Here is a 27995-nt window from a genome sequence, read left to right as displayed (position 1 = left end):
CGTCACAGCGTGGCGGTGAAAGCTGTATTGGGCTTCCAGGCCAGCCGGTGGATTGGACCAGTGTTGTTCTTTATATGCATGAGATAACCGAGTGTAGAATTGGTTCACGGGACCAAGATCTGGTCTTCCATAGTTTCTTTTCATTTTGAACCGACAAAATAGAAAAGGGATCCAGAGTCAAAATAAGCTATGAATCTCAATCGGCTACAGCCGCAGCCGCCGCGACCCGACTTGAGGATGGGACTGCTCGGAAGTCTGACTGCTGCATCAGCTGCAGCGTACAACTTTCTCGCTCATGACTACGAGTACATGCCGGACCGATATCATGACGAAAAGGCCTTTCCCACTCGGTTATCTCGGGCCGGCACCAGCATCCGACTAGGAACCCCGCGCGGCCGTAACATTCTGCCGCTGAGACCGCCGCCCATCCGGAAGAGGACTTGGCAGAAGGACGGCAGTACTGGAGAGCTCCGCAGCAAGTCGTTTGAAGACGCTCAGTATAATCAGTACGATGAGGGGCGAGGAGGCCAAGACCGGAACCCCTTCGATGACTCCAACGAAGTGGGAGACCAGCAAGACAACGACAATGACGACAATGATGAACCGTTCTCAGTCTTCCCCAAGAGGCAGAAGTGGTCCATTCTCATCATCATTGCTTCTGCTGGTCTTTTCTCCGGCTTGTCGTCCAATATCTACAACCCCTCCTTGGATGCAATATCAAGGGTATGTGAATATTTCTCTTCAATCTTCTGAAGTAACTTACGCGCGCGGCAGATGCTAACATAACGACCAGGAGTTGATGGTTAGTGCATCACAAGTGTCACTTACAATCACGTCTTACTTGATCATGCAAGCCGTTACACCACTACTATGGGGCCCCATGTCTGACGCGCTCGGCCGGCGACCGACTTACATCGCCTCCATGGGAGTCTACATTAGCGCAAACGTTGCGTTGAGCTTTTCGCCAAACTACGCTGTTTTGCTTATTTTCCGGGGTCTCCAAGCCGCAGGAAGTGCTTCCACTGTCAGCATCGGTGGGTATTTTCGTCCCGACTATCTCTTCAACTTCCAGAGTTAGCAGCTAACGGGTGCGACAGGTAATGGTGTCATCCAGGATATCTCTCCGACGGCCGAAAGGGGTGCATACATCAGCTTCTATCAAGCCAGTGAGTCGTGCTTTTCTCCGTCGGGGTCTTGAACGGCATCTAACACTTTGCAGTTAGGAACTTCAGCACGGCAATCGGACCGGTATTGGGCGGCGCCCTTGCCAACTCCTTGGGCTTTCGATCCGTGTTTGTCTTTTTGCTTATTGCCTCGTCGCTTATTCTCATCACTATCATGGTGTTTTTGCCAGAGACTTTGAGAACTATAGCCGGCAACGGATCCCTCCGTCTGAACGGCATCATCTACAAGCCGCTCTACAGATATGTGACGAAGGAGCCCAAGTACATGGAAGATCCAGATGGGCCTTTGAACCGAAAGATTACCATTTGGACCTTCTTGAGGCCATTCAGGCTTTTCAAAGAGAAGGACTTGGTTATCAACCTCGTCTGGGGTGGTGTGATCTATGCCATCTGGAACATGGTCACGACTAGCACAACTCCACTCTTCAAGGAGCGGTTCGGACTGAACGAACTCCTTCTTGGTGTGGCATTCTTACCCAACGGTCAGTAAAAGCCCTTCCTTCTGAAACACCAACCCTGATTGGATACTGTGAACTCCGATGGATGCGGACTTGTCCGGACGTGTCTGACTTGTGTGGGTAGGAATTGGGACCATTGTCGGCTCCGTGTTTGCGGGCAAACTCCTGACTCGGGACTACAAGGCCGTTGAGGCCAAGTACAAGGAAACCCACAACATCCCCTACGACGAGGAACTGTCGCCCAAAGACATTGCACCAGATTTCCCTTTAGAGCAAGCCCGTCTGAGACGTCTGCCGTGGATAGTCACCCTATTCGTCGCCTCCATCGTCGGCTACGGGTTTTCTCTGGCGTATCCAACGGCAACATCCCGACCCGGATGGATTGCGTTGCCCTTGACAATGCAATTTCTCATTGCCGCCTCGGCGAACGCCATATTCGCGCTCAACCAGACCATCATTTCGGATCTCTGTCCCGGTGAAGGCGCGAGTGCTACAGCCATCAACAACGTGGTCCGCTGCGGGTTGGCAGCTCTCGGCGTAGCATTTGCAGAGCAGATGCTTAACGCTGTTGGCCCTGGCACGGCTTTCCTGGTTCTCGGGATGGCGGTCATAGCTGTGTCGCCTATTCAGGTTGTCAATCAATTTTGGGGGCCCAAGTGGCGGGCTCAAAGAGAAAAGAGAAGGTCAAAAGTGGGTGTACAAGATCATCCAGATCGACAGAAAGCCTAGCGCTTTTTTTTCTTTTTTTCATCTTTGATCGGCAGACCATCATGAGGGACATGAACTTGCATTTTTGAGCGAGGCATTCTAGACATACACGAAGCATGAGCAGCCCGGGAGCGATTTTATTAGCACGAGCATACGAGAGAGCGGCCTTCGTCTATCACGGTGAGTACATGCAGCCAATATGAACATGAACACGTAACATGATCTCCAGTAATCAGTCCTTCAAGTCAGGGGAATGCAGTACGCCTTTGTTGAACAGAATTACGAACTCCTCGATCCACAAGCAACCTAACTTTGAGAATTCGCCGTTTGACGGGGCGAGACTTCCGCCTCTTGACTGGTCATCATCATTTTACCGCACTCAATTGCCACCAATCGTTCTCAGAGATGGCCATCTTGCCCGGGATAGCCTTTCCTTCAACTCTAATTGAGGGTCGATCCCTCTCGTTGCCCGAGAAGACAGAGTTCCTCCAAGACGAGCTTTCCTGTTTGCAAGTCGTCTGGTGTTTCTTCTGAAACCTGGAGACGTACAGCGTGCATCCCAGTTGGGGGTTTATATGGTACTCGAACGCCTAGCTTCGGTGGTCCGTACTTCATGCCCAAGACGCCGCATTGCTTTCCGAATGGAGTAGAGCATTGCGCCACGAGTCGGCATCCAGATACTAGAGCCCGTCTTCACGTGGGTTCTCGGCCCATTGCCCAATGGTACATGCACAGTTTGATGGATTAGACAGCTCACGTCAAAGTAATGGGGAAACTGGCTAGTGCTTGCGGTTTCCCTGACGCGGGGAATCGGGCGGCGATGCGGTTGCCTGTCATTTTGGCAGAGGCAAGTCAAGATGCAAGTCAATAGTCATTCTCAAGCGCCAAGCAAAAGCCAAGAAAGCTGGAATGAAGATCATCAGTTCGTGGATGATCGAGAGTTTGCTATCAAGTAGAACTTACATAGTTTACCCGGCTCACATCTACTACCTAATTCACAATCGTTTCTCGAGAGTTCGCGGTGATAGAATGGAGATCCCGTGGGAGCGGGCCCTCGGGCCGTGCCTGTCGAACTAGGGGATCCTTGCTTGTTGGTTGAACCACAGCCTCCACGATGGCGGATAAACAATGTGTCGTAGGGTATATGGCGTTAATTGCTGCCCGTAATTAACGGCGTCGTTTTTGCGACACAATGCCACTAGTTGTATAAAGTCTCGATGATTATTCTACGATGTATTTTTTTTTGGAAAGAGCCTCCTCATGTGTGCGAAAGAGTAAAACTCGACGCGTGCTTTTCATGGGTTAAAAACGTCAGGAACGTTCGAGCATTCGTACAGTTTGGATGATGGGGACATCAGCAACCATGCGTAGACATCAGGATGACTCTGAACCAAATCAATTGAACTGATCCTCATTTACACAAGACTTGATTGAATGCTCGACGTAGACTGGAGAAGCTTCTGTCAAATTCTCAAGGGTAATTAGTGTTTTACTAGTTACCGTATCAGTATATCAGTCCACATATGGCACATAGCTAATGAGATCAATGAAGACCATGAGCTGTAGCACTGAACAAATCTCTTCAGTCATTCCATGCTAAATGCCTACTTAAAGATTCAATCAGGTAACATAGCTGGGGCCTGGAACCCTGAGACCCTGAGCCACTTCCATCACACGCCGGCGGGGGCTAAGTAGCAAGAGTGTGAACTTCGTCTCAATGCAGAAGAAATATGTTCCCTAGCCAAAGAGGAATGAATTATACAAAATTCAAGTCTAATCAATAACTAGTAACTTAACAAGGGCTCTCTTGTCGAAGAGGAGGGAGCGGGGCGCACTGGTCAAAAAAGGTACTCCATCACAAAGGCCCACCACAACTATCGTGAGATGGCAAAAGTGGAAGTCACCCAAAACATACAACACCAGGTATTCGCTGGTCGTCACCGACCCAACTACTAATCCGGCCCTCATTGGCTTGTCTATGGGAGAGCGGACGGGATCCCGAATTTTCCAATGGGTATGGTCGTATGTGGTGGTTTGAGGTTGGGAGGGGGTTCAGGATGGGAGTTGTTGACACTGTCGAGGCGCAAACCACTCACCACCATGGGGGTAATATGACTTTCTCGTCTTCATGCTCTATTTCCAGAATTCATATTAAGGTAGTAAAGGTAGATTAACAATATTAAGCATGACCGGGTACCACTGAGGGTATACGATCACCTTTCTTTTAGTCATGGGAAGCACAATTGAGATGGTGATGCGGAGTTGCCAGGGACTGCCTTCTTGGTAAATAGTATCGCGTAATAATGAAGATTTTTTCATAATTTCCAGAGGATAAACTTCGACTTATTAGTTGTATCTACTTGTAGGCGGTGCCTTCCTAAGATGATTCTGGGCTCTCGAGATCTAGATTTACTGCAGTTGGCAAGTCTACCTCCTCCTAGAAGCACTATAGATACATCATTAGCCTTTCAAAGTCTCAATGTTGCATTCTCACTAGAATACGGACCATTTTCTCATGCGATGTGGCCTACTGGGTCATGTTTGCAGCTAGCTTAGTAGCCAAGGATAGTGGTATCCCTGGTCAGCCAGCTTGCATAGTCTAGCTTTCGTGATGATCCCACTTAGCCTGAGTATTTATTAGAGCAAAGACCCATCGTCAGGGTATAATCTTGAATTATCAAGTGAAGCAGAATCAAACAAAGATTATGTTCCATCGCTGACGCGAATGTGCAGCCATCTTGGAGATCGACTGTAAACCCGAGACCTTCAGCAACATTTTCGAGGACACATGCTGACTCAACGGCCTCAAGGTACTGGTACAATTATCTGCATAAGGCTCTGAAGATTTCTCGTTCCCAAGCAACGATATCTTATTCTTCCCATTGGGCTGATGTAAGATACCGCTTCTGAGGAATACCAACAGCGGATACTTCGCCACGAGCGTTGATTCCGCCGTGACCTATTAGAATTCTCCGTTCAACGTCAAAACAGTTCTCTTTGAAAGAGCCACCGCAAAGATCGTAGAGTCTCTTGACAGTCATATCGCAAAACGTCTTCTCGTGAAGGGAAACCACATCATGTCCATAAGACGTTGTGCTGTTGCAAACCAACGATGCTGCATGTTCTTCGGCGCGGGTGACGATGAGATGGGTAATGTCAGGGTTTGTGCCTTGTCTCTTGGCCAGCTTCTCTCTCTTGTCTCTTCGTTTAGACGCCGTCAAAGAGCGCCTAGTGATGGGCCTAGGGTCGTGGTCGGCCATCTTGTCCCACTTCACTTTGTCGATTGCGCGGGCTGGGTCCTTGTCCCGGCCTTCTTGTCCAGTGATTGCGTCTCGCTCGTACTCCAGAGGAGGGCTGAAGAGAGGCAGCTTTGCCCCTGGGCGAATTTGGTACCAGAACGAGAAACGAGGGGCACTTTTACACAAGTATTCCTTAGGGTTCTCCCTGTACATCTTGACCTTGTCTGGTGTTCCAAGCATGTCGTTAAGATGAAAGCTCATGGCTCGCGCATTGAAGCCGGCGGTATGGTCCTCATCTAGCCAGACGCACTTGGGATGCATGAGTTTTGCATCAAGTCGACGCCGGCTGAAAAACCAGCTCTGCCCACAAAGTGCCCCAAGATCACCATAAAAGACGGAGGAGAGCTTCCCGTTTGACACCTGGATCGCCGAGATGCAGACGGCATCGGAACTCCACTGGTTGATGACGATGTACTTTGGCGTTGTCATCTTGTCGACGTGCACGTTGTGTTCGATTTTGTAAATGGAATCATCGAGGTTGTTGTTCTTTTCGATCCGGTCGCTGTCCTTCGTCATGCGATGTCCAATCATGGCCCCGAGATCGTCGTAGAGTTCCATCTGAGGCTGAAGGCCGCCGGCTCCGCTTTCATCGCCAAGCATCATCGTGACCAGAGTGTAGTCGACATGCTCCGTTGGTATTCCTTTATCATGCGACCACATCAAATTATAGATCCTGTCGTTGATGCCAAAAAGAAATCCGAGGATCTTGCGCCCTGGGCTGCCGGGTGGAAGCATCGTGGAGACGCTCGAGACAGTGAGGCAGAAAGTCGCACAGCTCAAAGACTTCTAGCAGTGGGTGAAAGACACAAAATGCGAAGCTTCTCGATGGGGAACTCCTAAAGACCGAGACTGCCTTTCGTGTTGAGAACTAACCTGCATCTGGGTTCTGGGGTTCTCCCATAATCGATGGAAGGACTACCATCTTCTTATACATCCCAGTAGACCATCTGGATGTAATGATCTTTCTTTCAACCATGCACGGGCTTGAAAATTTTGAGCCAGAGATTCTCAGAAATGAGAATACTGACACGTCATATGCGGCAAGGGGTGGCAAGAGGGATTCTTTTCTCTGGGAGGTTTCACGACACATCACCAGATTTTGACCGTAGGGTAGGTCCGTGATCTTAAGACTCATTCATGTGTTTTATGGCAAGGTGAGTCGCCCCTCATTTGTTGTGTTTTAAGCGTTTGGGCTCCCCATAGTGGAATTTCTGATCACCATCAGGTAACCCAGGTCGGACTAAGTAGGCCATGAGGGACTCATATATTGCCCACTTGTACTTTCCTAGATCGCTCTTGAAGGTCGTCGAATAAGAAAGCGATCGTTTCAAAATTCCCCTTAACCAATAATGTTTTCTAGCTGCCGGCTCATGGCTACCAGAGAGCTCGCAGTCCCGGAAGTACACATGTAGCATTTATGCCTCACGTGGTGTGTTGAAAGCTGCAGTAGAGAGCTACAGGTATCAACACAAAGTATTTGTGAAGTTCCACAATCATGAAAACTGGACATTTGCCCTTGCAAAACCTCCAGACTGTTTGCGTAACTACCTTACTTGACTTAGTGATGTCAAGGACTTTGACGAAGTAACGCCACCTGGGATGTCATTGCTGTTTGCCTGACACCGAACCCACAAGATACACCCTACGTGCCTTGGTAGCCTTCCTATCTCTGGTGATACTGGTCAGGTAACCGCCCTTGACTCTGAAAACGCGCGTTTGCTAGATTGCAAGCGGTTTGCGTGGTGGTGCTCAGGAAACATGTCACATCCCTGCATTTCTGTATAACCTCACCATCCAACAGTCTACAAAATATTGCCTGATTTGCTCTCATCAAGTTCATTTCGGTTTCTTCAATTCGCACCCTTCTCAACGTGGCACATTGGTCGACATTAGTGCTACATCGCCTTCGACTTTGACCACAGGGCCCAGAAGATTCGGGATCATAATTGAAATGGCATGTGGTAATCTCATATTAATCCACGAAGTATCACTCAACTGTATCAAACCTTCTCGGGGAGCAGTGGCTATCTCGTTGAATGTAAATTGGGAAACCTTCTGCCGGAGGTCCATCTCTTGATAAACATCGATTAGCGTCATGTCTTCACATGGATGAGATTCCCTGGAGCAAGTGAATCCAACTGCCACTTTGATTTCACTTCTACCCTGCCTTAAAGCTTTAAACTTGGTAACATGTTCCATAAGAAGTGTAGACACCACCATAATGCGTGATGAAAGTAGCAGATCTCCGAACATCTCGAATCTCCGAAGACTTCTTAAACCGCCGATTGAAGTTTCTGCCCACTGACCTCAGATTCATCACGTCTTTCCCGATAAGATTGCTTTTCCGCTTGCTTTAAATCAGGGCTAGCTGGGACAACCTACGAGTTTAGCCACGATATGGATGATACGAAAGCAATGGTTATCAAGCAGAGATGCTGCCCACGCTCCAGGATCGAGCGTGACCATCTCAAACAGTCTCGGAAGACTAAAAGGCACCACTCTGGACTGTTTCTTACGCACTCGCCATTGCGAGGTTCACTTTGGGCATTATCTTCGCAGTCGACACGCCTGCGTCATGAATAAACTTTGTAGCCGTGCTTTATTGGCGAGCTGAAACTACTAATGGCCGTAACTTTGCATCAGGACGTTAAACTTCGGCTAGAAGCAACTCACCAGGCACCGCACAGAGCCAAGGGAGGATAATGCCTGTCACGTTTGGAGCACTCTCGGTATAGAATCCGACTTGTTGTCCAGTCGTCATTCGTATCTTTGTCATCCCTATGTACACACACTCGGGTTCCCGAGCCAAGCCAAAGCCTTTGTAGTCTCACCGAGTGACATGCCCACGACTTCCTCACCAATATGTTCCACCGAATAGAGTTATTGAATTATGGAGTTTTAGGTTACCCACGAGGCATGAGAAAATGAGTGTCTGTCGATTGAATTGTCTCGTGTGTTCGCTATCTCCGAACGATTGCTGACTCAAACTGCGCAAAAACCATTTCGTCAACACAAGCTCTCATACAGAATTCCTACCAGGAACAGCAAGGGGTAAACCACCACTTCCAGCAGGCTTAGGGGGCGGTGCTTGGGGCTTTGGAGGGTTCTGTGGTGTCTGCGGTGCAGGGGGATTCTGAGGCGTCTGAGGCTGTGGAGGAGGTGCTTGCGGCTTGGGAGGTGTCTGAGGAGCAGCGCCAGGCTTATTCCCGTTTGTTGCACCTCCGGCGAGAGCACCAGCCATGAGAGCTCCAGCGGGGGCAGGGGCTGGATCCTTCGGGTTGTTTGTGTTTGTGTTACCGCCCGCCTTGGGCGTACCTCCAGCCAGAGGCTTGGGTTTTGAGCCGGCCGCAATTGCGCCAGCGGGAACAGGAGCAGGTGGGACGGGTTTAGCACCTTGGTTTGGATTACCTTTGGCAGCAACAGCTGCATTTCCTCCAGCTGCAGCAGCTCCGGCTCCAGCGGCGGCGCCGGCCTTCTTCGGATTCGCAGCAGGTGGTTTGGGCGCGCCGGCGGGAGGTTTGGCGGCGGGAGGCGGGACGGCGGCGGGCGGGTTGGGCGGCGGCACCTTGGCCGGAGGTGGAGTGTTGACCTTCGCTTTCGCCTTTGCCTTTCCCGCCTTTGCCTTTCCCGCCGTGGCCTTTCCCGCCTTGGCCTTTCCCGCCTTGGCCTTCTTCTTCTTTTTCTTGCCGAGGAGCTTAGCGAATTGCTTGAGAATCTGGCGCTCCTTGATTTGAGGCTCGTCGGGACCAGCGGCTAGCGCGGTCTCGGGCTGTTCAACAGCGGCGACAGCAACGGGGGCATTAATCTGAGGCACGTCGGCCTGAGCGCCCAACTCGCTATATCTTGTTAGTTCTTTGAGGTCAGTTTAATGGACGAATATCAGCGTACCCCAAGTCCCGTTGGACAACATCTGTCCCCGCCGGGGCACCGTTGATGCCGACGAGGAGGGCCGAGGCGAGCAGGAGGGCTGGCGTGAAGTATCTCATTATAGTGAGTGGTGTGGTATTTGCTCAACAAATGATTGGAGGAGGTTTTGACCAAGACAAGCTTGGTGCTTGATAGGAGGGGAGTACTCGTATCTGAGGTTGCCGTTAGGGTGTCGGCGTAAACTGAGGAGCCTGCCTGGCCTTCCAAACCAAGAAGTTGGCGATCGATGACTTCTTTAATACTCCGTGTAGTCAACAAGAAGTGAGTGTCCATTCTGGCTAGAGCCCAGGGATGTGCAATGCTCGTCCAAACCTTGGAATGGCGTCCATTCTGCCAGCCGTAAAGGTGGCCCGCCGATCCATTGGCCGCGACTTCAGATTAACATTCACGGAAAGGGCGACTCGCGAGTGCCTGAAACTAGCAACAGCATCTCCAGGTCGACAGCATCTAGAGTTTACGGCTCGAAGTGCCCGACCCCATGAAAGCCACGCACCGCATAGAGCCGGATCGGCGGTGGTGGAGGATACTACCCTGCATCTGGCTCGCCCTGAGTTCTCTCGGGGTGGGAGGCATCTCCCTGCGTCGCTAATTCTTCTAACTTTCTTAGATGAAGAGACGTTTCGCTGCGGCGTTTCGTGGGTGGAGGCTCTCCTCGTCTGATGTAAGTCTTGGGCAGAATTCTGCAGGAAGACGCGAGATAGACCAACTCGTCCGATGTCGATTGGTTTCAGTCCCCTCTTAGGATGGTGTGTCCTAGATGTTGACCTGGACTACTCCTCTGCCCTTCCGCCTTCTCGGCAAGCGGAGTCCTTGTCTTAAGCTTACCTATGGCGCCAAAGGTTCGAGAGGGTAGGGTAGGTGAAGCCAGGGGGTGGCTGTCATCTCCTCGCGACCACACTGGCGGTTCGACTTCGCCCGAATGCAGGCTGGAAGCTTCGGGAACCTTGCCTCTTGCGATTCCCTGGATTCTGACGATAGTTCAGCGAGTTTGTGTTAGCTTCATTTCGAAAGTGTTTTGAAAGCCTGACGATGTAGTGCGTGGCCCGTGGTTGGTTTGCATGCAGGCTGGGAAGTAAATCGTCGCCTGCCGAGAAACTCAACTTCTCAGTCCATGCCTGAGAAAAACGTAATTCTCTCCTTGGTCTGGTTCTTCATCCAAGAATCCACATTGTGGAGAGAAGGGGGAAAAGTGAGAATTAAGGTCAGCATAGTTAGACTAGCCCGCGGCTCTGCAGCAAAGTTTTCAGCAAACGCAACACGATGTAATCTTGCATCACGAGCCACATAGGCAAAACCGACGTCGATTATCATATCGTCGTTGATATCATATGTTGCTTGGGTACGCCAAGACTGGTGCTCTCCCATCTGGATGTCAGCGAAACGTCCTGACAGCTGGCGTGGAGAACGACGGAGAATCCCTCCAGACGGCAGTGGTAAAGAGCATCTCGTAGCGAACCGTGGTGCACCAAGGCACACTCAGATGACAAGATCGGGTGCTCTACACATCTTCATGCGAAGGAATGTTGACAGTTTAGACGGCAAAGCGGAAGTCGCTCACGGACGTTCAGCGGCGACCAGCCGCCAGTGGATATGCGTGGTGGACGAATCTGGTGCATGAAATGGCGGGCGAGATGGGCTGCCAAGTTTCCGTGCCAAGCTGCCTGCTTGCCCGGCGGTGATCTCCCAGAGAGTCGGGAGTTATCCACAAGGATCGACGTCCCACAGGTATCGTTTCATGCGTCTCTCATTCTATAGGGCATGCTGGATAGTCGTGGAAACCAAGGCAATTGTTCACGGGGCGGGCTCAACGGGCTGGTTACTCATTCAAAAGTCAGGGCTATCATCATCTGAAGAGACCAGACTGAATCATGCTTAGGTGGCGTATCAGAAGACAAGACGTTGTTGAGGCGGATATGCAGGTACGATGGCTCGGCCAATGGCAGTTCCACAACGTTTGCCTTGTGATTTTCGTATCGTTTCCTTGGTGGTCCGTTGGGTGAGATTCCGCCGCTGCCGTAGGCAAGGTTACTTAGTCTGCTGCGTATATTATGCAGTTGATGTACGCCTCGGCAGTGTCAACTTGGCAAACGCGGCCTGGTCTCTCGAACGGCGGAAAATCAACCTTGATGTTTCCTCGGATTCGCGCTATAAAAGAAGCTTTTTGCGTAGGCGATCTTTTTGCAGATCTTTGAGACTCGTAACGTGCAGGAACCGATGCCATGAGACTCTGTGTGGCGCAGGTTCCCTTCTGTGATGATGCTGCAGAACCTGCAGAAGAGCTGTTGCAAAGAGCTCTTGGCACAGTCCTATTGTTGGTCTCTTTCAGTCTTGGCCAGAACTCTAGAAGGTGTTATCCTGCAGTCTTGACTCTTAAATCTCTTGACTAAGTAGGCGGTATGGATAGACAGGCAAAGATAAACTTTCAAGACCGGAGCTGCGAGCCAGGACGTCAGAATCTGGATATACGATGCGTGGACCACATGCCTTGGGATTACGGAACAGGCTCGATCGGGATATTACGAGAGGTTGGAGAGATGAGGTGACGAATGCTTGGTCAAAGTCAGGGCCGTCCGAGTCGTGTTGATGGCCTCATGGAGACTCATGGAGGGGGGTTCGGGGACCGAGGGCGCGTCCGAGCATTGAAGGAGGGCTGGCGCGACTTACATAAGCCAGCACGATGTCCGGTCGGTCCGGGCGGGTGAACTTTAGACCGGTATTAATTCGGGATCAGAAAGTATGGCCGAAGATCAACCGGCCTGTTGCTGAGGTAAACCGGAGAAAGGTGGGGCAGCTGATAGAGGTACGTACAACATCTGTCCCCCGCCAGGGCAGCGGGTTTTCCCCCGCGGGCCCCCGGTGGACCGGCACCTGTTCCCCGCGCCTCTCCCCCCTTCTCTGGTGCTTCCGTAGGATCCTCCGTGCCCCTCACTTTTCACCGGCTTTGTGGCTGCATCGCCAGCCGCTTTGTGCAACATCTCGTGCTGCCGTAGTTTGATCACTTCATTTTGCGGTACATTGTCTTAAGCGAATGCCTTGTCAATAAAATGAGGGGTTTCTACGTCTGCCGATATGACTAACACTGCGTACAAGGGGGAGAAAACGTTCCATACCCCCAATCCTACACGTCATGACTTTTGGCTCCCGGGTTCTTATCAAAATGAGCTGCCTCTCTTGGCTGAATACGCCATTATTCCGCGTTGACTAAAGCTACGCGATCCCGGGCGTTCCTTATCAACTCTCGCCGGCCTCCGGGGCCGTGCCGGCAGACTACTCTACGCGATGCACCTCTGCATCAAGCTAAGCATGCACGCAGAGATATCTTGGCTTCGACAGGCTGGTTTATAATGACGACAGGCTGGTTTATAATGAAAGCAACCCCGAGTTGGGATAATCTTGGAGATGCTTCGTAATCAAGTCGACCACTTGAGATCCAATCTTCGCGAGACTTGTTCTCGCTCAGTTCCGCATTATGGCTTCCCACCGCCCAATGATAATTCTGGCCCTGATCTGGCTGAGGATCTTCGGCATCGCGACATGCCTTACGACGAGTGAGCTCAACACAGTTCGCTATACTCTAATCTATCAACTGACTTGACTTGTAGTCAAGGGTATTCCGTTTCCCGGCCTGATAGATGTGACTCTCGACGAATTGGCCGAGGGTCTTGAAAACGGCCTCTTCACGAGCGTTGACCTTGTCAACGCCTATCTCGGTCGCATCAACCAAGTGAACAGCGCGCTCAATGTCGTGACTGAGTTGAACCCAGATGCTCTCTCTATTGCCGCCGATCTGGACTCGTCGCGCGCCAATGGCACAATCAAGGGTCCGCTCCACGGCATTCCAATCCTCATCAAGAACAACATCGCGACTGCCGACCAGATGAACAACACTGCTGGTTCGTGGGTGTTACTGGGTGCCAAAGTTCCCCAAGATAGCTTCATGGCGAAGAAGCTGCGAGATGCCGGCGCGATCATTCTCGGCAAGACCAACCTCAGTCAGTGGGCCAACTTCAGGAGCAACAACACGAGCAACGGATGGTCTGCGTACGGAGGTCAGGTATACGCTGCTTACTATCCTCAGCAAGATCCGAGTGGGAGCTCCAGTGGTAGTGGTGTGGCCTCAGATCTTGGCCTCGCACTTGCTGCCTTGGGCACCGAGGTATATGACACAGCTTCATGTTGACTAGACCGTCCTTGCTAACGCTCGACAGACCGATGGTTCGATTGTATCACCCTCTCAGCGAAATAACCTGGTCGGTATCAAGCCAACCGTTGGCCTAACATCCCGTCACCTCGTAATTCCCATCAGTGAGCATCAAGACACCATCGGCCCTATGGCCCGGACCGTGAAGGATGCCGCGTATATCCTACACGCTATCGCCGGCGCAGACCCCAACGACAACTACACTTCAGCCATCCCCAATAATGGCGAGATCCCAGACTACCCGGCCGCTTGCGACATGTATGGTCTCCGTGGCGCTCGGATCGGCATTCCTCGCAACGCCATCGAGCTCTTCTCCGACAATACCACGGGCACCGAAACCGATGCGTTTGAGGAGACTCTCGAGGTCTTCAAGTCTGCTGGTGCCGTCATTGTCGACAATGCCAACTTCACCGCTGCGGAGCAGTTGGCAACATCCAACTCTGAGACCATCGTTCTAAATGCAGACTTCATCTCGAACTTGGCATCCTATCTCGCCGAGCTTACAGTCAACCCGAACAATGTCAAGTCTTTGGCCGACGTCCGCGAGTTCACGCAATCCTTTGACCTTGAGGACTATCCTGATCGTAACACGGGTGTTTGGGATGAGGCTCTCGACGAGCAAGGGTTCAACAACACCGACCCGCGATTCTGGGCCGCGTGGCAAGAGAGCGCATTTCTCGGCGGCGAGGGCGGACTGTTCGGAACACTAGAGCGACATGATCTCGACGCCGTCATCCTGCCGACCAGCTTTTCCAGCACCTGGGCTGCCATCGTCGGGGCACCTGTGGTTACAGTTCCCCTGGGTTTCTATCCCGCAAATGCCACAGTGATCAAGAACAGGAGAGGTAACCTCGTCGACACTGGTCCTCATGTCCCGTAAGTAGACTGTACGTCTAATTGCTTGATGTCGAATACTGACTGCTCGTAGATTTGGTATCAGCTTCCTCGGTGCAAAGTTCTCCGAGGCAAAGCTCATTAGCCTGGCGTATGCCTATGAGCAGAGGACCAAGACGAGGGACAAGATCCAGCCATACATCACGCCCAACGTCGAGATTGGTGACTTCGCAGGGTACTAGCAGTGATTGCTCCTTTTCAGAGGAAAATTTCTTGCAATTGTAGTTATTAACCTTTAATTCTACCGGGGCGGAGGTGCGGAAATCGCACCGGCTCGGTCACCAGCGCCTCGACTGTCAACAGCCAGGCCTTTGAGAGAAAGACATCAAGATATTGTACATCACTAGCGTTTCTGTGAATCCCGTGATGATCTTGAGCTTTCATGAAAGCCGAGGAGCGCGATGTTCATCGAGACCGCCCCTCAACACCAGCCGGGTTGTCCGAGATGGCGATGTGCCTGTGCCGTTCAGGAACCCGAAACTCTATTTCCATCGGCATTGGGAATTGCAGTCCACTCTCAGTCTTCATAGTGGACATAGCAGAGCCGCTGGCCAACTTTTCGAGAGTCTCAGTCTGAAGGCCGCATCTCACGTAACCTCAGTGCCAGTAGATGATCACAGCTCGCATGACAACATGGAAGAGTTCTACAAGACTTTCTTCACTCGCAGAAATGCCTTGACTCAGTCTGCGAAGTGTCAACAGATCGATCAACCTATCAGTTCGTCCCAAGATCTAAGCCGCACCTTATTTTCACATTTGACATCATCGATTTCACTAAGACATTGACGTCATCATCTAGCTCTAATCAATAGCTCGATATTTTCCTCACCCTAGCCTCCATTGAACCAATTTCATGGAGAAAGACGCCAGCACCAGCTTCCCCGCAACGGGAGTTTCTTGAAGGTAATGAGAATCACCGGTTACACACGGTGCCACGTGTTGTTGTCGGTAAACTATTGGTATGATAGCCGGAGCCCCTCGATGCACTCCCACGGAGGTCGCCGCAGCTCCCAAGGATGAGTTTGAGTGGCGCTGAAGTGAATCCCAAGAAAGCCAAGGGATCGAAGTGGGAACACGGAGAAAGGGCCGACTCGACAAACCCGAACGCGCTGTCAGGCGATGTGCACATGCAACTCGCCGCCGTCCCGCCACAGTGCAACATCGTCGATCACTCGCGAAGCTCTTAGCTGGGGCAACCGGAGAAGCTCTCATTATCAGGCCGCATTAAGCTTCCTGTCTCATCCAATGTTGGTTGCCCTCTTATTACATTTCTTCCCAAAAGTGTGCCAACACCTTCATTGATATCAATTGATATCGTCCGGTGGGCGCAGCAAGCAAAGCTCGCACTGACCTCCCCCCTCCCAGCATCATCGTCCCATCTCCCACTGGATCACCACACGGTCAAGACGTCGCCTCCCGGCTCCGCTAATTCCTCTCCACAACTCGCCAAATTTTTTCTTGGACGGGGCTCCAGTCCCTGAAAAGCTCGTCCTGTTCAACCTCCCTTACTTCGTCATATTCCCGTGCTGTAGTGGACGGCACGGCACACAAGCCAAAAGCGAACCATGCGTCCTACTACTGCAGCAGCGCCGGGCGAGGACATGTCTGGCGACGACATGAAGTCCGAGAAGCACGGAGGAAGGCCCGAGAACGAGATCGGGCCCGGCGAGGTGGATGTGGATACTCCTCGTTCTCTCCCGCCCAAGGGCGACGAGACGGGCAAGTCGTCACGCGACAGAGAAGAAGTCGTCGACGCGAGCGACTTGGAGATCGGCACCAACCAGACCGACTCGATGAGAGATTCCAAGGGCAAGGGAGCGAAAGTGGCCCGGTTCTACAGGAAGTTCAGGCTTCCGATCCACGTGTTTGTATGGATGTTGTTCACGGCGTAAGTTGAGAACCTCTCTCATGCTCTCAGATGCCCCCTTTGGTGGCATCGGTTGACCGAAATACCCGGACAGATGGTGGATCGTCGGCCTCGTCTTTCAGCGCGATAAGATGGGCTGGTTGAAGTCATTCCTGGTCTATCTCGCCATCACCATACGCATCGTCACCCTGTGGCTCCCTGCCGCTGCCGTCATGGTACCGTTGCGTTTCGTCTGGAAGCACACCGTCGGCAGAGCGTACGATATGATCCCCAGCAAGCTGCACCAGCCTCTTGCCGCGCTCCTCACCATCGGAGTGTTCCTGGTCGGTTCAATGGTCCCGGAGGAAGTCGGCGAGAACACTCGTGCCAGCCGCGCCATCAGTCTGTTTGGCCTGCTTCTCATGATTGGTCTTCTCACTCTCACCTCCCGCGACTGGAGGAAGATTCCCTGGCATACCGTCATCGGCGGGATGCTCACGCAGTTTATCATCGCTGTCTTCGTGCTCAAGACGGGCGTCGGCTACGACATCTTTGCCTTCATCTCCGAGATGGCCCGGACGCTTCTGGGTTTCGCAAAAGAGGGTCTCGAGTTCTTGACGGCGACTGAAGTATCTGCTCTGACCTGGTTCCTCATTTCTGTGATCCCGGCCATCATTTTCTTCATCTCGCTCGTTCAATTGCTCTATCACTGCGGGTTCCTGCAATGGTTCATCAAGAAGTTTGCTGTCTTCTTCTTCTGGTCCCTCCGCGTCTCAGGCGCCGAAGCCGTGGTGGCGACGGCAACCCCCTTTGTCGGGCAAGGTGAATCGGCAATGCTGATCAAGCCCTTCGTGCCGTACCTCACACTGGCAGAGATTCATCAGGTCATGACCTGTGGCTTTGCGACTATCGCGGGATCAGTGCTTGTTGGTTACATCGGCCTCGGCCTCGATGCCCAAGTCCTCGTTTCGTCATGCGTCATGTCAATTCCGGCGAGTATTGCAGTGTCGAAGCTCCGCTACCCAGAGACGGAGGAAAGCATCACTCGCGGTAGTATCACGGTGCCGGAGGATGAAGAGAAGGCCGCCAACGCCATCCACGCCTTTGCCAACGGAGCTTGGTTCGGCATCAAGGTGGCTGGCATGATTGTCGCCACCCTTCTCTGCATCATCTCCTTCGTCGCCCTCATCAACGGCATTCTCGGCTGGTTCGGCAAGTTTCTGGGCATCGATGACCCGCCATTGACCCTTCAGCTTATTCTGGGCTACGTCTTTTACCCTGTTGCTTGGTGTCTGGGAGTGCCCAACAAGGATCTGCTCACCGTGGGAGAGCTCATTGGAATCAAGATCATTACCAACGAATACGTTGCTTTCAACTCTCTGTCAAGCAAGGTTGAGCCCTACGTCTCCATGTCTCCTCGCTCCAGACTCATTGCAACCTATGCCTGCTGCGTAAGTACCACTCTTGATAGAGTCGTCACCCTACACGTAACAAAAAACTGACTAAAAACCAACAGGGCTTCGGCAACATTGGTTCTCTCGGCACTCAGATCGGTGTTCTCTCGCAGATTGCTCCCGGACGCGCTGGTGATGTATCACGAGTTGCCCTGTCTGCCTTGTTTGCCGGCGTACTTTCAACCCTCACGTCTGCGAGCGTTGCTGGCATGCTGTACACTGGCTAGCTTCGGGATAGAGGCTGAGGCTTAGGTCACGACAATAGAATCATATTACGTTGTATCACATGTAACAATAGCGGTAGGATAATTATCTGCCGTGACATGATACTCCCTGCTCGATGCGAGACCTTCCAACCGTTCTCCACGTCCCAGACGATTGCGACATGCAAACATTGACCGTCCATAGTCCAACAGTCTGCGGATCTACCTAGTCTGGGCATACTACGCTTCTGAGGCTGAGTCGAAAGCATTGTGATTGGATCCGGCCTAGGCGGTCACGTCAGGCCAAGCACCTGCCAGGAGTTTACGGGAGCCGCCGGACCACCTTAATGCTTACAATACTGAAGAGCTGAGATGTCTTCTTCGGCTTGAGTAGCGGTAACTAATCTTCATCAGCTGATCGGCAACGGAGCTGGCCGTGGGAGCGAGGAGGCCCTCGAGAATGCCGTACCTATCCTGCATGCCGCTAACAAACCTTATGCTCAGCAACGTGCCCGTTGGGCGTTGCAGCCAAGACATCTAGGCTGACTTGAGCTGGCGTTTTCAGCCTCCTTTACGGCAAGGCAGCAGCGGCCGAGGCTGAATTCCTATGACCGCATCTTGTGGTCAACTTCAATTCTGGGGTCGGGCAGTATTCGTTAGCTACGGAACACAAGTGAGCCTCCGTGTCTCGATTAGCGAAGACTGCAAAACCTGCCTGCTCTGCGCAGCATCCGTCAAACTGTTCTCAGGAGTCAAGAGTCAGGAATCAGGAATCGGAGCCTCGGCCCCACGCTCGTCCTCTGAACCCCCCCATACCCCATACCCCAGGTTAATCAAGACAGCCAAGAGACAGAATCACGAATCTCCCCGTCAATTCACGTAATGGAATCTCTCATATTCAGATGGCACAATTGGTCTGATTGTTGGGCGGCCAAAGTGTCTGCGGAAGAGATGAATGGCGTTTAAGAGGTTCCGCTAGAATGCAAACCTCTTACGAGAAATTTATCTCATAGTACCAATCCATTACCCCATCGCTTCCTCTTCCCCAACTGTGCGTTCGTCCCAAGCTTTTTCCAAGAGCTATTGAATACCTGTAGAAGGCCTGGAATTACCGAACGCACATGGGAATTTCCATATTGCACCTTCGCTGCCCTGGCTAGTCTGATCTGGGGTGAATCCGAGGTATCACTGATTCGAGAGGGAGCAGGTGGAAGAGCCGGGGAAAAGTGGTCCTCCGCACAGAGATTGATTTTGGAGGACTTCTTCTCCCATGCCTTGGAGCTTTGCGAAGGTGTGCCAAGGGAAAAACAACTAATCTCTCGGCGATGGCAGTCGTAGAAACGCTGAAAAATGCATAGAAGACGCCAGTGAAGGGGATACCTAGCATCTTCAGGCACTGAGGAAAACTTAGAAGCGTCGGCCGTGAGTAGCCGTAGATACATTGGCAGGGGAAGGGCAGGGTAGCATCCCGAGACTCGCGATTCTTCCAGGTTGCAGAGGAGACTGCATCGACGATCGATTCGACTGCGATGCAACAGCTACATCGTCGTCGATTATGCCAGGTTCTGTATAGCGATTCTGTGCTTGCAAACAATTGACTACAATGAACACATTGATAAAGGAACTCGAGTCTTCAGCAACTCTGCGGTCTTCTCGCCGTTGCGAATCCTCAGAGAGTCTAGTGCGGCTTCAACTTGTGTTTTGCAGCCTCCGGCACAGAGCACTAAAGCAAGCCACCGGCAGACTGGTTTGCCTAGAGGCTAGGGGACTGTACGAGGCGCCTAGCCGGGCCAAGGCCGAGACGATATCAATCCAGGCGGGCATACGAGTCGCTGTAGCAGTAATGGGGAAAATACCGCATCTAGGGGCTCTTGGCAAAGCTGATCCGGAACGATATTCGGGTTAAAGGCGCGTTGGGAATGGCGCGATTTGTTTACGGAGTACTTTTCGTGCTTTCTGCGAAGCGCCGGAGCGGAGGCCGTTTCGATTTTCTCGGGGAGGGGAGGAGGAGGGGAAATAAGGATACCAATATCAGACGCCCGCACATCGTCCCGGGGGACCATCGCACCGAATTGCACCGTCTGGTTGGACGGTAGTTGGCGTCCCCGTTTCGCGGTGACGGAAGGGAATTCGTCACAAGTTGCTCCGTAGCCTCTACAATGGAGAGGAAACAACTTCAATAGCCGTCAACTTGCTCACCGACGGATCCCAAAGTCAATATCCCTGCTCTGTCCCGCTCGCTATCCTAGATCTTGCAGTGCCTGGACAGACGTCGGGGGTTAAGAGCTGGGTCCTTTTAGATGACGACGAACTGGCCTCGAGTCGGCTGCCTGCATTCTCGACCAACGCGTGGGACCGGGACCGGGACTTGGGGACTCGTGTATTCCTGCGGTCTGCGGAGGATGGGGACCTTGGGGGACGGGATGGATCACGGCGGTAACAGACCACAGTCAGGCTGATGTCTGACTGTCTGTTGACTGTTGACTGTCTGTCCGCTTGCAAGCTGGGTGCCCAAACTGTCAGAAATGCACTGATCGCCAAGCACCACAGGCTGAGGGTCTTCCCCCAGGATGGCTGTGCACTTTGTGAGTGGATGTCTGAGTTCAACGGCGCATCTGGCGCTGTTGGGCCTGTTTTCGTCAATCAGAGGGGAACAGTAACATGATCATCTTCGGTATGCGATCCGGCCGAGTGTCCCAAATTAGCGTAATGGAAGTCAAACATCGAATCTGCCCTGGCGCCGCCATTCCAGAGTTCCGTCAGTTCAGTCGAAGTCAAAAACAGAGTCTCATTAACGGATACAGCTGAAAGATGTGCTGACCTTTCCCAGTCAGCCCAGACGCCCCGGCTAGTCAGATACTAGATAGAGAGTCCCGAGAAATGCAGAATGGACATTTGGGCTGGAATGTGGGAGAGGCGCTGCCGACTCTTTGGGAATGGTTCCCGCAGGAGAGGACGCTCTGCCATTCGTACGACGCACACTAAATGGGTGGGCAGGGGACTTGCATCCGGCCAAGTGCCCGAGCAAAGCGACGGGGTCTCGCGGGGCTAATGCGGCCGTGTGGCCTTTCAGTCCCAGCTCCCAAGAAACAAAACATGCTGGCAGATTTTTCTTTCTTTGCGGCTGTGCTAGGTAGTATGGCAGAGAACTGCGAGACGGGAACGTGAGCCAACTTTACAAGGCAAAGTGGCCAAACCGTCCCAAGCCATCCGAGGTGGCCCATCGGTAGTCTAAGCCAGAGTTAGCCAAGGGCGAGGATAAGCTCGGGCAAACCCATGCTCAACTTTGGCCAGTTCCCACCCCGAGGCAGGGAAGAGGAGTACAGGGGCCATGTGGAGGAGATAAGGACCTGCTTATTTGGGCCAGAGATAAACGTCTTGGCGGGGAGATAGAGTAAGGCTCTGAGTGGACGAGGCAACAGCTGGAGAAGCGATGGAGGGGGGAGTACGGCAGGGAAGATGGTGGTTGGGGAGAGGTCTGGGAGGGATCGTGTGGATGGGTGGGAGATGCAGCGCGTTTCTAGAACGTAAGATGGAATGCCCACGCGGACGATATTATCAATAAGCGTTAGTGTCAGCGTCGCGATTAGACTTATTTGGCGACCCGCTGGTGAAGCTGAACACCTAAAAGATTCACATAACATGTACGTATTCATCACTCTGCTCTGGTCTGGGCATTTGTCCCTTGTTGTGACTTGTGGAGGGCACATCGTTGAAGGGTACATGAGAGTAAGGACTGGGAATTTTGGAACGAACGTCTTCTAACGGCTCTACCCACATTCTGTCTGCTTAGCAACGGGTGGGTATTTTGCTGGAGGTTGAGACCCCAAGAAGCAACAAGAGATTCAAGAGATGGACAAGCCGTTGGCGGTTCTTGGACACGGGCACGACGGGGCAGATAGCGCCGTGGCGCGCATCCTAAGCTTTTGGCAGACGCAGCCACCACTTGGTCTTGTCGTCTGGGGCTGTCAGAGAGTGAGTCAATGTCAGTGAAGCGACTAGATGCGACGAACGGTCGATTCTTCCGTGCAGTAGTGGTAGATTCACATCATCGAAACTGGGCAGAGACGGCCACGCCGATATCTATCAGTGCCTCGTGAACACTGGTTCACTCTCTTGCAGGGTCGACGACTCGAGGAATCCCGCTAGGCTCTCCCAGTACTGTCCACTGTCAGTAGCAAGTAATACTCCGTCCACCAGCAGCAACACAGTTCGGATCGATTCAGCGAGCGAACAGCCTATCTGAGCACGAGCCATCGGCGGTGATTGGCGTGACGGTATGATCCGTGGCTTGAGGGTGCCCCCGCAGATTGCCCGAGTAGATGGCCATCGCGTGAGCCTTCTATCTCTTGGCTCTCTGTGACTTGACGAGAGATGGTGGTGGTGGTGTTGGTCGTGGTGGTCCCTGTCCTGGCGCGCCTGGGTGTCGTACGCCTTATCCGTGTCCGAGACACCCACGCTGTGAGACGGAAACAGCTGGAGTCTGCATATTCACACGCGCCGCCTGTGTCTCTCTGCCTTGCGCGATGCTAGTGTAAAATGTAGGGTGAGGAAAGGCGTACCAGGTGGCCGGGCGGACTGAATCCCTACGGATACAGGCTACCTATCTCGCAGTCGGCAGACTTGTAACATGATCATGATGAAAGACCTGTTGATCTCCCGCTCTTCGCGATAAACCGGGAGAAAGAGGAACAGTGAGGGAAAACTGAATTTGCCCCAGAGATAAGCATCATCGCGTAGTCCGTACGACTAATATTACGGTGAAAATTCCGACAGTCTGGATCAAATCTCTTGAGCAAACCTGCTGCTGTTGGAGGGAACCACCTGGCGGCTTTGCTCACTCTGCGGACGCTATTCTAGAAATCGATTCTTGCAAGCGATGAGGCCGAACTGGAATTTGGCAATTCGACCTGCTGCGTCCGGCCGTCGAAGGAATCCCGCGCATTCGGCCATTGTCTTGGTGTTTTCTTGGTACCACCGATCGTGCCCATCTCGAGCCAGGGTCCGTCTCGCTTGGTCAGGTACCTCGGGGCTCGTCCTCCTTGCTTGTCACGTCTAAGCTTTCCCCAACTCTTCATATCAGCGAGTAAGACTGGCATGAACTGGCTTCGCGAAGGACTGGGCAGCTGGGCACTTTCTAGGCACAGCTGACTTGAGTTCACGACTCATGCTCGGCGGTTGACGATACTCCGCGTTAAGGATCGACTTTGACTGCCAAGTATCCGTTTCTCTCTCTCTCGTCCTCCTCCTAATCTCAACTTGGCCCCCCGATGAAGCTCTACGAAGTAGCTATCCCTTCACCTCCGCACCTCCAAGTCACTACTCCAAACTTGCCCGCCACCACCCATCCATCTTGCTGCACTGATGATGCCCGCCAAGGCTGAACGGCGTTGGATACGCAACTTTCGAGTGCCCAATCACAGCCAACAGATATTACAAACCACAACTGCCCGTGCTGCCCTCGTTTTTGCTTCCTTTGCGCAAGAAAAAAAGTCAAGTGAACCCTTGCCACGCCCCCCCTCCATCCAGAGAATCAGCCTATCCTTGTCTTACTGTCGTTTCCTGGCCCATTCGTACCCCGGTAAACAGGCTTTTTCTCCACCACAATCCCCCTCCCCTCACTCATCCTCCAGTCCCCTCCTCCGGCCGGTGCTATTGGGTTCTGACTGAGAGAGACACACCAGAGAATGGGAGAATCCGCCTGTGAGACACGGCCTTTACTCACCTTTCTCTCCACAATCACCTGGCCTAGCCTGCGAAGAACCGCGAACGCGGTGCGGGTACCTTAGTCCCCGTAGTCTCCATAAGGGGCACGCATGTACACGCAACGCAAAAGAGATACCGAAAGATAGTGCGACCAACACCCAAAGGTAATACCAACAGTCAAACAACCGCGTAGAACTCCATAAGCTCCGACTACCATTCGGCGACGCCTGCAGGGATCCTTGACGGGTGTATCTTAGCGCACGACGCCAGTCCCCAGTCTTGCAGGCTCCATCAAGACCCCCAAGCAAGCTAGGCCAGGTCCAGCCCACGAACCTGCCAGCGACATGGGATGTAGGTATGTGTGAGCGACAGCTCTGATCTGCCTGTCTTGCCTCGCCCGCTGGTATGGCGCCGCCGGGTGTCAGTCGAAACGGGATGCGAGCTTGCTACCTACTGCCCTTCCCTCACATGCGGCAGCCTCTCTATCGCGCCTCCGTCCCTGGTCCCGCGAGCCGGCGCTGAAATCTTAATTAAAGAACCTCGAACCCCCCTCCCTACGTCGACGTGGTTCTTTCTCTTCCTTCTCTCCCATCCCTCTCGCTCCTAGAGCTCTCTCTTGTCAATCCCCTCCTTCTGTCTTCGGTCAATCCCAGAAGCAGAGTCTCTCCCATCTTGTGTACGATACTCGTCGTCACAAATAGCAACAATGAGCGACGGCCTTGTCAAGCGGGCGTCCTCTTCGGAGGGCGCCCACGGCGGCCACGACATCGAGAAGACGGGCTACCAAACACAGACCTTCGACGACAACCTCAAGGAGAATGTCCACATCCGTGGTTTCGAGACCAGCGAGGATACGAAGCTGCATCGTGGTCTCAAGGCCCGCCACATCACCATGATTGCCATCGGTGGTGCTATCGGTACCGGTCTCATTGTCGGAACCGGCAAGGCTCTCGCCCAAGCCGGCCCCGGCTCCGTCTTCATCTCGTACACTCTCGTCGGTTTTATCGTCTTCCTCGTCATGGCTGGTCTCGGTGAGATGGCTGCTTGGCTGCCCATCTCTGCTGGTTTCACTGGTTACGCCTCGAGATTCTGCGACCCCTCGCTCGGTTTTGCCCTTGGCTGGACGTAAGCCACAACAACCCTGCTTTTCTCACCTCACTTCTCTCCCCGGACCTTGTGCTGACTATGATTTTGCTTTCCAGTTATTGGTTCAAGTACATCATCGTTACCCCCAACCAGCTCACGGCCGCTGCTTTGGTTATCCAGTTCTGGGTAGGCCGCGAAACGGTCAACCCTGGTGTCTTCATCGCCATCTTCCTCGTCGCCATTGTCTGCATCAACTACTTCGGTATCAGATTCTTTGGCGAGTTCGAGTTCTGGCTCTCCAGTTTCAAGGTCGTCACCATCGTCGGAATCATCATCTTCTCCCTCGTCATGGCTCTTGGCGGTGGCCCCGACCACGACCGCAAGGGATTCCGCTACTGGAAGAACCCTGGGTATGTTTTCCTCTACACACCCTTTAGACCAACCCATTTTCATGGCTAACAAACTTCAAGTGCCTTCAGGGAGTACATCGACACTGGTGATGCCGGCCGCTTCTATGGTTTCTGGTCCTGCATGGTCAACGCCACTTTCGCCTACCTCGGTACTGAGCTTGTTGGTGTCACCGTCGCCGAGGCTCAGAACCCTCGCAAGACGATTCCCCGCGCGATCAAGCTCACCTTTTACCGTATCCTCTTCTTCTACTGCTTCAGTGTCCTTCTCATCGGCATGCTCGTCCCTTACAACTCCCCGGATCTCGCCTTCGCCAACAAGTCCCAGACCGGTGCCTCCGCCTCCCCCTTCGTCGTCGCTGCCACGCTCGCTGGTGTCAAGGTCATTCCCCACATCATCAACGCTTGCATTTGCATCTTCGTCTTCTCCGCCTCCAACTCGGATCTCTACATTGCCTCCCGTACCCTCTACGGTCTCGCCTCCGATGGTTCTGCCCCTGCCATCTTCAAGCGCACCGACAAGCGTGGTGTCCCCATCTACGCCCTCGGTTTCTCCGCCATGTTCGCCCTCCTGGCTTTCATGAACGTCTCCAACGACTCCAAGGCTATTTTTGGCTACTTCGTCAACCTCACCACCATCTTCGGTCTTTTGACCTGGATCTCCATCCTCGTCACTCACATCTGGTGGTGCAGGGCTCGCAAGGCTCAAAACATCCCCGACGAGATCCTTCCCTATGTTGCCCCCGTCGGCATCTGGGGCTCTTACGGCGCTCTATTCCTGTGCATCATCATCGCCCTCACCAAGAACTATGACGTCTTCACCGGCGGCGACTTTGGCAAGGAGAAGTACAAGACCTTCATCACCGGCTACCTCGGCATTCCCCTCTACCTCATCCTCATCTTCGGTCACAAGTTCTACTACAAGACCCGTGGCGTCAAGCCCCACGAGGCCGACTTCTACACCGGAAAGGACATTATCGACCGCGAGGAGGAGGAGTTCCTGGCTCGCAAGGCTGCCGAGAAGGAGGCCAGCGGTGACAAGGGCGGCAAGGGTGGTTGGATCTACAAGAATCTCCTCTCTTGGCTGTTCTAAATTGAACGAGTTGAGAGAATTGGGGGGAAAAGGAAGTCTGTGCATTTTTCATGAATATCATGTCCTGCGAATATACCAAGGCGTGTTGGCCCGCCCACTAGCTACATAGATATCCCAATCTAGACCAAAAAGATATCGTCTATTCTGCGCAAGATACTTGACTTCTCTTACAACTTTATTCCAATAAGTGATGTTGCCAAGGTGATGTGCTCTCGGAAAACAGCGGCTTAAGAACACACGCCGACGGTCCATCAAAATCGGTTGGTGGGGGTGGGCGAATCCACCCACGATGACTCACACTTGTCGAGAGCTTCACATAGCCAAACATCGTGGTTAAGCAACATCTGCATTCACAGAGGTTACCTCAAGCACAATAGCTCAGGGGTAGAGCGCTGGGCTCATAACCCAGAGGTCCCTGGATCGAAACTAGGTTGTGCTATTCCTTTTGCATTTTTGCTACCTGGAATGGCATGGATCATTCCATGTCGTTTTGGGATGGTTATTGGCCAAGATGATGTTTGCAGAAAGGTACTTCGTTCTGGAAGAGTGAGTTGAGAGAGACCAGCCTTTCCATTCGTATGACGCAACTACACCTGTCAGTGTGCGAACACACGTGAGACGCATCATGATTGTGTAGATGGCCATATGAGAATGAGGCTTTCGTGGATTTCCCGTCGATAATTCTCGCGTCAAGCTTTCTCTTCGCTACCTACTCACCATGGAGTGGCGATTGTCTTTGGTAATGGCAGTCATAACCGCGACGTATTATGCTCACATGTCTTGCTGCTCGAGGGCACTTTCACAAATTGAGTAGTCATGTAGTGACAAAGTAGTCATATAGTATAGGTAGTGTACACAAGTGGACTCCTGATGAGCTCAGTCTCCGCCATGTAAGGTGTCCCGTATTGACCCCGGCAGAGATCAAAAGGTCCGTCGATGGCTTGTGGTCTCGTCAATCAATGGCTAGACAGACCTGAAGACAATTGCCCCGCCTGAATAGCGGGGGCATTCGGTTCAACCAAGTAAAAGGTAAGCTGTCATGTTAATAGCTGTCAGCCGTCATCGGTGGCATCTGTAATACCATCAATGGAGGCCTCAGGTGCCACGCTAGAGCAAGGCGAAAGTAGCGAAGACTTTGCTGAAGCCTTTGCAGCATGCTAGGACGGTTCGAGATCCTTTTGTATTTAGGAATGTTGAATCTGTAGCATGGCTTCGACCTCAGAAGCGCTTATTCGATTATATCTAGTTGTGGCACACATTGACTGCACTTGTCTTGGGGTCTATCTTACGTAGCCTGGGAAGCTGACCGACCAAGACAAGAAGAGACCTCATTTGCAGGGCCCAACACCACTGTCTCAGGTTCAGAGCCTGATATAGGACCCCCATCTTCATCAGGTGCAGGTAACATGTGTTTTGATTCTATTCATTGTCGTCATAACTCATGTCATTATAGCTTCCAATGCAGATAACCTCCCACGAAAATGACTAGTCCTGTTGTTCCTCGTGTATTCCATGCATAACAATGACCA

At 52.5% G+C, this 27995-nt stretch overlaps 6 protein-coding genes and 1 non-coding gene across 7 annotated transcripts; 5 read left to right on the top strand and 2 right to left on the bottom strand.

Annotated features, from left to right (window-relative positions):
* Positions 1–189: 189 nt before the first annotated feature.
* BDP81DRAFT_465821 (major facilitator superfamily transporter) lies at positions 190–2371 on the top strand (the record flags this gene model as incomplete). The annotated part of the gene is made up of 5 exons (XM_060594327.1): positions 190–723; positions 794–1034; positions 1098–1166; positions 1220–1666; positions 1767–2371. The coding sequence occupies 5 exons, from the start codon at positions 190–192 to the stop codon at positions 2369–2371; spliced, it is 1896 nt and encodes a 631-aa protein (XP_060438760.1).
* A 2849-nt stretch (positions 2372–5220) lies between these two features.
* On the bottom strand, positions 5221–6384 carry BDP81DRAFT_333634 (uncharacterized protein; the record flags this gene model as incomplete). Its single annotated transcript, XM_060585682.1, has 1 exon — positions 5221–6384. The coding sequence occupies one exon, from the start codon at positions 6382–6384 to the stop codon at positions 5221–5223; it is 1164 nt and encodes a 387-aa protein (XP_060438759.1).
* Positions 6385–8379: 1995 nt separating this feature from the next.
* On the bottom strand, positions 8380–9751 carry BDP81DRAFT_506759 (uncharacterized protein). The gene is made up of 2 exons (XM_060595671.1): positions 9538–9751; positions 8380–9485 (listed from the first exon to the last, which is right to left on the bottom strand). The coding sequence occupies exons 1-2, from the start codon at positions 9633–9635 to the stop codon at positions 8669–8671; spliced, it is 915 nt and encodes a 304-aa protein (XP_060438758.1). The 5' UTR covers positions 9636–9751; the 3' UTR covers positions 8380–8668.
* A 3294-nt stretch (positions 9752–13045) lies between these two features.
* BDP81DRAFT_465819 (amidase) lies at positions 13046–14853 on the top strand (the record flags this gene model as incomplete). Its single annotated transcript, XM_060594326.1, has 4 exons — positions 13046–13124; positions 13179–13732; positions 13785–14653; positions 14706–14853. 4 exons carry the CDS (start codon positions 13046–13048, stop codon positions 14851–14853), a joined length of 1650 nt encoding a protein of 549 aa, XP_060438757.1.
* A 1383-nt stretch (positions 14854–16236) lies between these two features.
* Positions 16237–18198, top strand: BDP81DRAFT_399993 (NupC family nucleoside transporter; the record flags this gene model as incomplete). The annotated part of the gene is made up of 3 exons (XM_060588631.1): positions 16237–16559; positions 16633–17968; positions 18034–18198. 3 exons carry the CDS (start codon positions 16237–16239, stop codon positions 18196–18198), a joined length of 1824 nt encoding a protein of 607 aa, XP_060438756.1.
* A 6017-nt stretch (positions 18199–24215) lies between these two features.
* Positions 24216–26861, top strand: BDP81DRAFT_485305 (amino acid permease). The gene is made up of 3 exons (XM_060595152.1): positions 24216–25005; positions 25083–25376; positions 25437–26861. Exons 1-3 carry the CDS (start codon positions 24587–24589, stop codon positions 26464–26466), a joined length of 1743 nt encoding a protein of 580 aa, XP_060438755.1. The 5' UTR covers positions 24216–24586; the 3' UTR covers positions 26467–26861.
* On the top strand, positions 26834–26905 carry BDP81DRAFT_t351. The gene has a single exon. It is a non-coding gene; the product is annotated as a tRNA-Met (tRNA).
* The last annotated feature ends 1090 nt before the right edge of the window (positions 26906–27995 follow it).

Source organism: Colletotrichum phormii (genome assembly GCF_030913505.1).
Source record: "Colletotrichum phormii strain CBS 102054 chromosome Unknown BDP81scaffold_33, whole genome shotgun sequence".
NCBI classification, from domain to species: domain Eukaryota; kingdom Fungi; phylum Ascomycota; class Sordariomycetes; order Glomerellales; family Glomerellaceae; genus Colletotrichum; species Colletotrichum phormii.
Note: the sequence above shows the minus strand (reverse complement) of the source record. Positions and strands in the feature narration are given on the sequence as shown.

What these genes read in the sequence shown, in the direction of transcription:
- BDP81DRAFT_506759 (XM_060595671.1), bottom strand. Translation starts at nt 9,635, where the DNA reads ATGAGATACTTCACGCCAGCCCTCCTGCTCGCCTCGGCCCTCCTCGTC. An exon ending in GTTGTCCAACGGGACTTGGG is followed by an intron (nt 9,486 to 9,537) that starts GTACGCTGATAT and finishes AACAAGATATAG; the next exon opens with CGAGTTGGGCGCTCAGGCCG.
- BDP81DRAFT_485305 (XM_060595152.1), top strand. Translation starts at nt 24,587, where the DNA reads ATGAGCGACGGCCTTGTCAAGCGGGCGTCCTCTTCGGAGGGCGCCCAC. An exon ending in GGTTTTGCCCTTGGCTGGAC is followed by an intron (nt 25,006 to 25,082) that starts GTAAGCCACAAC and finishes TTTGCTTTCCAG; the next exon opens with TTATTGGTTCAAGTACATCA. An exon ending in CGCTACTGGAAGAACCCTGG is followed by an intron (nt 25,377 to 25,436) that starts GTATGTTTTCCT and finishes ACAAACTTCAAG; the next exon opens with TGCCTTCAGGGAGTACATCG.